Source organism: Pinus tabuliformis, chromosome J (genome assembly GCF_031772625.1).
Source record: "Pinus tabuliformis cultivar Carrire ecotype Pingquan chromosome J, CPIR1, whole genome shotgun sequence".
NCBI lineage: Eukaryota > Viridiplantae > Streptophyta > Pinopsida > Pinales > Pinaceae > Pinus > Pinus tabuliformis.
Window position 1 is genome coordinate 42,560,275 of NC_142295.1, and position 12,331 is coordinate 42,572,605.

The window sequence follows — 12,331 nt, forward strand, 5'->3', positions numbered from 1 at the left end:
AATCCTTACCTGGAAATGCAAACTAGCTTCCTTAGCCTCCTCTTGAAGATGCCAAGTCTACTAACAACTCCAAAATATCTCCAAAATAGCTCCAAGTCCAACTCCAAGCCTCCAAGATGACTACTCTAGCAAACACTGAACACTCTCCAAGCTCCCAATGAAACTCACAAAAACTCCAAATGATATTAGTGAGACAAATGAGAGGGGGTGTTTTTTGGAGGGAAACAACCCTTAATTTCCCCCCAAAACACCTTGAAAGCCGCAAAACAGCCTCTCGGTGGGTCTGTGGCCGACGTGGCAATGAACTTGTCGGTTTATGACAGAAACGATCGGTTTACCCATAAATCGGCCAATTCTATCATAAACCGGCCAGTTAGGCCTGGTTTTTGTGGAAAAAAGGAGAAATCAACACATAAACTCGGTTTTTTGCCCAGTCTGGCTAGGTTTGCTAGTGAACCGACGGGTTCGACCGGTTTTCGGTTCAGACCGGTCGGTTTTTAAAACTATGATCAGGAGTCCCAAGAAGAAAATAAACTTAGCAAATAGGGACATCTCAAACTCACTTTGCATATCATTGGCAAACTTCTTACTCAACCTGTCATCGTCACTTCCAAAGATGATATCATCCACATATACTTCAGTGATGGTCAAGCTGTGTCGTTCAATCTCTATATATAAGTTGCTATAGACACTTCTTCTTTTGAATCCTTGTTGTTGTAAGTACCTATCCAAATGTGCATAGCAGGCTCTAGAAGCATGCTTGAGACCGTACAAAGCTTTCTTTAACTTGCACACATGGTCTTTCTTTTCTATAAGCAGAAATCCTTCTGGCTTCTCTATTTAGACTTCTTCTAATTCTCCATTTATAAAGGCTGATTTGACGTCCATCTGATATACTTAATCCTTCTCGAGCAGGGATAGGCCAAGAATATTCTGATAGCTTCCATCCTAGCCACTGTTGCAAATGTCTCTTCAAATTCCATCCCGTCAACCTGCACATATCCTTTACAAACCAACCTTGCTTTGTTCTTGGTCACCTGTCCATCTTCGTTTAGCTTTGAAACGTAATAAGTGCATCAAAATCTCTCACACTTGTGGGAATAAATGCTCTCCATGATGATGTCATCCTTTGAAAATGGACAATCTCCATCAAGTGATGAAGTGGTCAATGAGTGCTCATCACTCCAAGGAAATCATCAAAGTGCAGAGGTACATCTCTTGATAACATCTCCACCATGACATCATCTCCAAGAAGGCTCACGTCACTCTTTCAAAGAATGTGGGGATGATGTGGCAAGCTATGAGGCAAGTGTTGTCATCTAGGGATGATGTACTTGCCCTCCCAAGTCATCTCAGTGATCTCCATGTTAGTTTTTCGACAACCCAACACCCGACACTTAATTCCAAGCAATAAATAATTGAATAAAGGTACAACTAGGTTCCTAACAAAAATACTTAATAGAAGCAGATACATATATGAATGCCATGAACACAAACAAATTTCTTCCCAATGAATCGGTTCATCATTAGTAAAACTCAAAACTTACTTGGGCTCTCGTCCTGGGATAATGGCCCAACTGAGAAAATACAGATTATCATATTCTGGATCTGATCCGGCAAATCAACTCTCTCTTGCAGATCTAGATCTCCAACCTCTCTGCACTGCCTCGGATATAGCACACACTCACTAAGATACTGCTCTCAATTTTGTGTTGCTATTGTGTGTGTTCTCCTCTCCCCTAAGTTACCAGGATTCGGATCCGGATCTGGATCTGGATGCGGATCCAGATACAGATCTGCCAGATTCTTTAAATGCTAGGATCTGGATACGATGGAGAAACAACAGGTATATATAGTATATAAATATTTTCCATGGTACAGAAAAGGCTACAATATTTATGGTCACTAGTCTAACCTCTGTTGATACAATCTGAAGACTTCAACATGTCGCTACATCATTATGTGTAGGCAAAATTGACCACCTAAAAATAACTTGTAAGCTGTGTGTGGTTTGTAAGAAGGGTGACTTCCAAACTTGCAAGATGCCTCTAGACCTTGAGCCATTAATATGTTTACTTACTTTCGGAGAAGATAAACAGTCCTCGTCAAAATTTTTATAAATTGTAAAAATACAAAATTTTAAATGTATAACTTATGTAATATTTAATATATATTTTAAATATATGATACAATAAATTAATATATTTAATTTTATAAATATATAAATTTTAATATTTCTATTTATCCTGCAGCACATAAATTATAATATAAGTAATAGAACTTAGTTTTAAATTATAACTTTTAAAAGACAAGTTTATAATAATTATAATTTGTAAATTTTGAACGGTATAAATATAAATATAAAAAGTAACTTTAAAATATAATAAAGTTTAATTAATATATATAATGAGATTCATGCGAGATGCCTAAAACAAATGGGAGAGTTCACAAGCCATGAAACAACAAAGTGGACTTAATGTGGAATCATTCTCCACCCGCCATCTTAATCATTAATAAAAAATGATTATCTGTTGGGTGCGCTAATGGCTGTCTTAGCTGGGTTGAATATTAGGTGGGTCATTTAACTCTCGGTCAAACTCAGGAAAGAGGCAGATTCTATTTTGCTTTATATAATCCTATAGACTATAGTATTATAAATTTATTCTTTTTATAGGATATCTATACTATCATTTAATATGTTTATAAATTATATAGTTATTAATACTACCATTCTTTGCTATTCCTAGAAGTTGATTTGCGACATTTGTTCGCGTGAATAATCTCCAAAACATTAATTTTTATTTTTATTTTTTTCTTCTGTCAAATGTCCCCATGTTTCAACGAATGGTTGGCCCTGATTTTTTATACCAATAGTATTTCTAACTTATGCTGTCAAATGTCCCCACGTTTCAACAAATAGTCGGCCCTGATTTTTTATACCAATAGTATTTCTAACTTATGTTGTGCGATGGAAATAAAACATCAATGTTGGGTTATAGCATTGAATGTGTTTAATACATTGAACATGAAATCAACAAAGATGGGTTATAGTGTTGAAGCCTGAACCAGAGTTTTAACACTCTTTTTGTCCAATACTGATATGTTCTATTGTTGTTGGTAGAACCCAACGAGGGTGCCCCGCAGAGGTGGGTACAAGCAACACACCGGATCCATTTACAAGCCAGGTTTTAAGGTAGGTATTAATTGGGGAATAATTTCCCCTGTGAACAAATGGACCGGAATTCAGCGAATACAAACAGAGAAAGACTTTTATTTGTATTGCAAAAAACCAAAAATCACACGAACCGCAGTTTAAATATTAGGATGCGTGTTATGGTGGAAGAAACATTTTTAAACCGGTTCCTAGGCGGATCCAAGCGAATCCAGATCTGATCCAGGGATCTGTGAATCTAGCCCCCAAGGCTGATGGATCCGGTAACACAGCCTCTCCCTAGCCTTGCTTTTATAACCTTACATTGAGCTAAATCCTTAATCCTAACTCTAATCTCGAAATGATTGATGGCCAACATTGGATCTCGCCTCACTTGAGATTGATGGCTAAGATTAAAACTTACTAAAGTAAATTACTTTACTTTTCCTAAGTTTTATTAGCTGAATAAGCCAACATATTAATGTGTTCTTTCCTAAGTTAAACTTAGGCTAAGTTATATTAGCAACTTGCTCAACCTAAAGCAAGTGTTCTAAAGAGATGTGGGCGACTTCTGCATGCCTAGACACAAGGCCCATGCAAAAGTACCTGCCCAAGCTACAAACTTCAACAGTCCATCATCGTCTGGGTTCTAGTACAAGACAATGTCCATCAAATAGGGTCAAGGCTTGCATGGGGTCGTCTTGGGTCTGTTTGGGCACATCATCAAATAAGCCAATGCCTTGGCTTCATGGCACATTGTTTCAACATCTGGAGGAGAAGCAAGGGGCATACAACCATGTGTAGTCTCCTCAAAGCCCAAATGTTGAATTTTCTATGCAAGAGTGCAGTAGATATAATTTTTTGCCAGGTAATTACTTCCTAATGATTTTAAACCATTATTTATTCCACTACCATCATTGAATAATTACACTTCAGAAAATTTCAACAGTAAATGTAGTGGAAATAGTAAAGATCATAGAAGACAGCTGTGCACAATAGAGACAACAAAGTTTACCCTGGGAAATCCAACCTTGGGAGAAAACCCAACAACTTTTCTTTAGGAGAAATTATTCTTCAGCAAGGTTTACAAATCAGCAATATGTCTAGAAAGCTGTGCCAATATACAAGACTAAATACTAGTCAAACCTGGTCAAGTCATCTGCTGGTCAGCACTGGTCAAACCAGTCAAAACAATAAAAATCAGCCCTGGTCAAACTGCTGCATGTGGTGAGCCCTGCAGTCAACCCGCATATGTGGCCCTGCAGCTGGTCAGACTGGTGTGTGCATAAGCCTTGAACCAATCAGTTCAGGCACAAATTTGTCCGAAACAGGTTTAGTGCCCCAGTTTGGGCTGGTATGGGAAAAACCTTTCAAAACTGCCCCATTCACTGCTGACTGGTCTGTTTTGATAACACTGCTTCAAACACAAGAAGCTAGAGATACTATAAGGTTGTTATTCAGTGAATAATTCTTGCATGTTTAAAGAAACTTTAAAATCCTGGTTGAAGATCTGAGAGTAATTCACAAAAATTCCAAAGAATCATTGCAGCACAGTCACGGAATTATATTAAGACTCTAAATTTGACAGTAAGGAAATGGCGTGTACAAGACAACAAATGAAAGTATACATTTTTGCAATCACTCCTTATTGATTTACCTTATGCATTTTAGGATGTAGTTTTACAAACTGAAACAGATGTATGCGTTTTCTTTCCTATGTCATGTCCATTGTCTGCCTCTTTGTTTTCAGGCAATAACAAGTTTTCTCTCATTTAATTCATTGGTTTGGTAAGTCTGATGATTGACGACATATAAGTTCACTTGTTTTGTGTGCAAAGAATACCACATAGAACAGTAACTGGTGTGTAACCTATTTATTCCCATTTATGATTCTATCCGGAAATGTTTGGTGTCCATGGATTATAGAATGATACTTATTATTACTTATCATGGTTCTCTGTTATTGCAGGTATGTTCTGAATTTGTACATCAGTGAGATATTATGCCAGGTTTGTGCCTTTATCTGTTAACACTTCCATATTTTATGATTTAAAATTAGTCCACCACAGAAATTATCTGTAGTGTTTAAGATCATTGTATATTAATTTGGAACACTTCCATATTTTATGATTTAAAATTAGTCCACCACAGAAATTGTCTGGTAGATCATTGGATATTAATTGGAACGGAACCCTCCAGGCATTTGGAGTTCTCGATCTTGAAAACATATATACATTTTTTTCAAGGAAAACCTCACAGGATGCCACTGTAGCAGCTGGTAATCTGGCAGGACTTCAGCCAGATTTGAACCTTAGCTGGACTAGAGCTCGAGACCTAACTGTGAACTCTGCCTTGAAACAGTCCATTCAAACAGACTGAGCCAAATCACTGGGACTGAATACATACATACATATACGCGCGTGTGTGTGTGAGAAAGAACCAAACTTTCTTTGGAGTGTGTAAGAGTATAATTTTAAGAACATGTATGATTATATAAATTAACATTTTAAGTCATCAGTCGTATGTTTTGTATGTAACTAATTTCGTAACTTCTTGTGAACAATGATATTGAATATGGTGTAGTGCATTATCTGACCCATTTAGACCTAATTGACTGTTTAATTCTTTTGGTTTCCATATAATGTTTCCTTACTTTTTTAGGGTTAATCGATTCATGAGTCTGTAACTTGTTGTAAACAATGATATGGGATATGGTGTAGGGTATTTATTTGACCCATTTAAACTTAATTGACTGTTCTTTTCTTTTGGTTTCCATATAATATATCGTTATTCTTTCAGGGTTGATTGGTTCACGCATCAAAGGGAAAAATGATCTTTTAATCTTTTCATAGGTCTGACCATCTGATGTTCTAAAGTGTAATAATGCTTTGTAATATGTTTCAAAATATATAATGATTTTAGAGTTTTGGTTTATCATCTAGTACAATAATGAGTACTTTCTGCATACCATTAACCATTCCACATCTTACCCATCCCTAGATGTGCCTCCTGAATATATTGCAGGAGGATGATGGTAACAATTGGACAAGAAAAATATTCCACTTAAAAGTTAACAAAAGCTGTGTGTTGGTGTTATCTCTTTGCATAGAAATCTTTACAATTGTTAGTGCCTATGGGTGATGTATCCTCAACATGTAAACAGGAGCACAAACCAATCATTGAATTATAGATTGTAAGCTATTCCAATTGAATACAAGAAAAAGAGAAAAGAATGTACATAGATGGTAACCATTGTTTTCTTCACTCATTATGAAACATCTAAATTTTGTGGCAGGCCTCTTACAGACATCTTAGGATGGAAAACATCACATTTCATCCATGCAAATAAGGCCCTAGGCACCCTAAAACTATGTTTTCCACATTATGCCTTTTCTAAGCCTTTATTCTAAAGCTACCAACATGAACAAACAACCATTGTGAAAATGCCTAGTAATGTATTTGGTTGCTCTACTCATAAAAGCACATATCATACTCATTTTTTTACTCTTTGACTGCCCTTGTTGCCATGTCACTGCTATATCTTCTCAATGACTGACCATGAGAGTAATTGTTTTCCCTCAATGGCTGTGTTTAGCCTATTTGTAAACTTCAGTTATACTATTTGCTTAGTTCGAATCTGGTGGCTGCTACTGCATATGATACTTAGCCTGGTGGTGGGATTAAACATTGAGAAATCCTCCTGCTAGTGTCTTTCTCATTATCTATTAGTTGTTGGCTCTAATGCTGAAAAGTCACATACAAGACTTAAGATGGCTGCTTGTAAGATACCTCTTAGGAGTATCACAAATTTCCCCTTTAATTTTTTGAGTTTTGACTGAGTGTTCAGTGTGGTATTTCGTCAAACAGTTTGCACATATATGGCTCTAGGTGCATTCTTTGGTATTTTACTGCAATTAAGCATAAACAGTGCCAAATGTAAATCAAAGGAACACCTCAAAACAGCAGTATGTATTTGATATTAAATTCAGAAATTTCGCATACCACTGATAGGAATTTGTAACAACAATATGAAAGAGAAACATATGAATAGATGGCTGCTCCTTTCGACAAACAGTTAGTAAACCCATTGCTGTAGGCGCACTTTTTTTAATTTACTCAATGGAAAACAAACAGTGCCAAATAAAACTCATGGGAACACTTTCAAATCAGCAATATAACATTCATATAATATTCAGAATTGGTACAGGCCACTTTTATCAGCAAATAAAAGATATAACTCCAAATCTATTGACTGAACTTTAGGACTGATATACATAAATAGAGAACAGTGAACCTGGTATATCTCAGCAAGGGAATGACAATGATTTCCTCCTGCAGAATAATGGCATCTTCAACAGTATATTCGTCCCTTCTTCAAGCGGCCACTTGACTTATTTAATCGAGAAATCAGTCCCACGAGACTCAGTGCATTTTGTTGACAATCTCCAACAAACTCCTCCAGTCAATATGGGTGAACTTGGCCCACAAAAACACTGAATTTGACCCCATTTTGGCTGAGATAAAACTCAGCTTTTCACCCTCAAAACTCAACTAGCTAAACAGTGAACAACTCGGCCTTCAGATAGCAGTAAGGAACCTTGATTTGTTCCCTCAGAATTTCAACCCACAAACTGAGAATGACTTTGGGCTCAATGGCGGTGAAACTCATCCCTTCTTAAGTTTGAAATCTCTTTCTTTTAATGGGTATGCACAGCCTGTTCAAGAGATGAAGAAAAAGCCATATTAGAAGATAAAATCAACTGTTAACACTGTTGCCTCCATATTAGAATATAAAATCACCTGTAAACATTGTTACCTCCATTATCTTGCACAAATCTTCTTCTCTGTTGAAGCACAATGGTGAAATTTGAGTGATTCCACTCTCCAACTAGCTATGGTTTATGGTTTCAACACCGAAACTAGCAATTTGCAAGTAGGGTTTCCAAAACCCTAGACTCTTCTCCAAAAGCTCTCCAATTTTTATTTTTATTTTTTTCTCAAATGACAAAAAAACTAGAATGAGGAGATGTTGGAAAATGTAACTAGGTTCGGTCTTCATAATTATCATTGTACTTGTGTCATATATTTCATATAAAAGCAAAAAGAAGAAAAAATAAATTCTTATTTTTCAAGCATGGGTTTCATGCTCATGTCAAATTTATATTTTATTCAAGCATGTTCTTCATGCTCATTAATATTTGTATTAGTCAAAGTCAAAGGCTTATTTATAGCCTAGATTTTTTTTTCAAAGATGTAATTTGAGTCAAAGTCACCTCAAGATGTCAAGTCAGCCCTGCCCAAGAAGAAACATCTATTTGAATCCCTTTGGACAATATAAATAGAGTATGAATTGAGCTCATTTGGAGACGAGATTTGCATGATCCGATCATCATTGTTTTGAAATAGAGCGAATAAAGGAGAGTGAAGTCAAGGGAAGTCAAAGTCTGAAGTTTGCACATGTAAAAGAAGGTTTTTCTTGAGCTTGGACATATGATAAGTTCTGCTATGAGACATCTTCTGTTGAAAAATTTGTTGCTGGTCTTGTTTCTGTTGACGAGTTTGTTGCTATGTGGAAGGAGGGCTTTGTTGGAAATACTAAAAAGGGGGTGAATCAGTATTTCTTATTAGTTAGTAACTTATTAATCTTTTCAATGCATTAATTAATATTCAACATCAATTCGAAGCATAAACAAACAATAGGCACAAGGATTTTTAGGTGGAAATCCTTTCGGGAGAAAAACCATTGAATGCTTATCTAATAATTTACAAGTACATTAATGCTTCAGCTCCAACTGAAAAATGGAAGTCCCAACTCCTTAGTACTCTAGAAAAGCATCCAATTTTCCAGCTCCAACTGGAAGGATGCTCCAATGCCTTGGTTTTATCAGCAAATGCTGAAAGGATGCTCCAACACCCTTGTAAGCTCCAACTTGCTGTAGCACCACCATAACACCTTTATAAGTGTTTTCAGGCTCCAACCTGAAGGTGACTTCAACCACCTACCTAGCACCACCCAACCACCCTGAAAATGATAATGAGTTTGACAATTGTTGTGGGCTCCTATACCAGGGACAATGACCCACTTATAATGAGTATACTTCTGCAAGATATTTGTGGGATCTTGTACCAGGGACAATGACCCACTCAGAGTGAATTTTGATAGAACAATGAAAACCCAACAATGACAACCTTCAAAAACCTTTACTCCAAAACCCTTACTGTAATAGTAACAAACCCTTACTATGAGACATGTGTAGGAATTTACAGGGTAAGTTCCTCAGAAAGAACACCAAAAGGACACCGCTCACAACCAGATCTCAAATCAATACACCAGTATTTTTGACGTGGTTAAAACCCTCAAAGAGGGAAACAGTCCACGGCCTGTCCCAACGTGGGTACTACAGGCAATTTATTAATCAAAGAATGAAAATTTACATAAGCTTCTCTCATGCACGGATTACCCGAACAATGACCCTCCATGCGCTTTAAATAGAACTCATGGACCAATCGGGTGTCAAGCCACGGATCAAGTGTCGGTAATACCGAGGTGAGAGTGAACCGTCGGATCACTACATATCGTGACCGTCGGATTGTAAGTTACAAAATGTACAATGGTAAAGAAAGACACTTTACCTAACTCTATACCTAACTCTATACTAGACCAAGTTGAACTTAACTATATCCTATGTGTCGGAATATCCTAACATCCCCCCTTAAGAACAACTTGGGATAGGATTGAAGGATTTACAAATATGACACAATAGGAGAAGGAAGGAGGCACTAGAGCCTATCCCCCCTTAGTGACAACTTCCTGAACTCCAAGCATATATCGAAGTTTAGTGAACTTCGCCTCTGTGAGAGCCTTTGTGAAGATGTCGGCAACCTGATCATCTGTTGAACAATATTGCACTTCAAGAACATGGTCATGAATGAGCTTTCTGATGAAGTGCATGTGTAGTTCAATGTGTTTGCTGCGCTGATGCTGGACTGGATCTTTGCATAACTGAATGGCACTTTGATTATCACACCAAAGTGTGGTTGGATGCTGCTGCTCAAAGCCAAACTCTGATAGGATCTGACGAAGCCACAAGGCTTCCTTACTAGCTTCCACGGCACCACGATACTCTGCTTCTGCTGACGAAAGAGAAATGGCAGCCTGTTTCTTACAAGCCCATGTAATAGGTCCTGAACCAAGAGTGAAGACATAACCGGCAGTAGACTTCCGATCATCAGGGTCACCAGCCCAATCAGAATCAGTGAAACCAACTAACAGAGGAGCTGCTTTGGCACTGTAATGAATCCCAAACTGTACTGTACCTCGAACATAACGAAGTATTCTTTTAGCTGCTTTCCAATGACTTTCACGGGGGTTTTGCATAAAACGAGCAACAAGGCCAACAACAAAGGAAAGATCAGGACGAGTATGGGTTAAATACAAGAGTTTTCCTACAAGTTGACGGTATAAGGTAGCATCAACTTCAGGAGAAGTACAAGAGACTGAAAGTTTGACTCCAGACTGAAAGGGAGAAGGGGCTGGCTTACAGTCTTCCATGTGAAAATGACGAAGAATATCACAAGCATACTTGGACTGGGAAAGGAAAATACCCTCCTTGGATTGCAAGATTTGAAGACCGAGAAAATAGTGTAAGTGTCCTAAGTCTGTCATTTCAAATTTCTTTTTAAGGCTGGACTTCACATGGTTTATAAGGTTGGGATCACTACCAGTAAGAATAAGATCATCAACATAAAGAACAAGGATGATAAGAGAGTTGCCCACTTTCTTGGTGTAGACAGTATTGTCAGAATGACACCTAGAAAAGCCAGATTCTAAAAGAAAGCTATCCATTTTGGCATACCAAGCCCGAGGAGCTTGCTTGAGGCCATAAAGGGATTTCTTAAGTCGACAAACAAGGCTGGAGTCTGTTTGTATGAAGCCAATGGGTTGTTCCATATAGATTTCTTCCTGCAAGTCCCCATGCAAGAAGGCAGATTTAACATCCATCTGATGGACTTCCCATTTTAAAGAGGCAGCAAGGGAAAGAACAAGGCGGATAGAGTTCATTTTGGCAACAGGGGAGAAGGTTTCAGTGTAGTCAATGCCTTCAACCTGTGAAAAGCCCTTAGCAACGAGACGAGCTTTATGTTTATCAACTTTCCCATCTGGTCCATACTTGGTTCTGTAAACCCATTTACATCTAACAAGTTTGCGTCCCTTTGGTAGAGGAACAAGATCCCATGTATCATTTGTCATCAATGAATGATATTCTTCATTCATAGCTGCTTCCCAATGTGGATGGCCTGAAGCTTCTGCAAAAGTGTCAGGATCATGATTTACTGGAGCTTGAGCCAGTAAAGAAGAGGCTCTTTCAAACTGAGAACGTGTACGTCGCTGATCTGTAGGATCACCGGCAAGATCACCTGCTGCATCTCGAGTAGCATGGACCCATCTTGGAAGTTGAGGATCCTGAGAAGGTGGGGGAGGATTATCATCCTCGCTTTCATCATCTGAAGAAGAAATGTTTTCAAAAGTAGAAGAGATAGGAATAGGTGGCACATCCGCCGGACTAGGCTCGCAGGCCGATTTATTTTCATCAAATTTTACATCTCTTCTAATGATAACATTTTTGGACTTAAATGGAATAAGTCTATAACCTTTTACATCTTCAGAATATCCAACAAAAGTACATTTCTCACTCTTAGGTTCTAAAACTTTATGCTTTTCATCTGGAATATGGGCCCATGCTTCACTTCCAAACACACGAAAGTGACTTACATCTGGTTTAATGGAACTCCAAGCTTCTTCTGGAGTGATATTCTCTAGAACCTTAGTAGGAGTGCGATTGATTATATAATTTGCACAATTAATTGCTTCGGCCCAAAAACTAAGACTGAGTCCTTTAGATTGCAACATACAATTAGCCATTTCCTTTAAGGTGCGATTTTTCCTTTCAGCTACACCATTTTGTTGTGGAGTGTATGGAACAATATGTTGCATTTGAATTCCATTTTCGGTGCAAAAGTTGATGAATGTGTTTTTAACATATTCTCCACCATTATCAGTTCTTAGCTTAAGAATTTGATGTCCAGATTGTTTTTCAACAAAGGCTTTGAAGGCCAAAAATGTGTTAAATACTTCGCTCTTGAGTTTTAAGAAGTATATCCAAGTGCGTCTGGAGAAAT

The 12,331-nt window shown here is 37.6% G+C and overlaps 1 protein-coding gene across 2 annotated transcripts in view; it reads left to right on the forward strand.

Annotated features, from left to right (window-relative positions):
- Nucleotides 1-12,331, forward strand: part of LOC149225390 (ABC transporter C family member 2-like) — a 500,427-nt gene that overhangs the window by 141,800 nt on the left and 346,296 nt on the right. For both annotated transcript variants that reach the window (XM_089377078.1, XM_089377079.1), the window contains exon 3: nt 5,121-5,160. In XM_089377078.1, the coding sequence (XP_089233204.1) occupies nt 5,121-5,160 (40 nt within the window). The remainder of the gene's footprint in view (nt 1-5,120; nt 5,161-12,331) is intronic.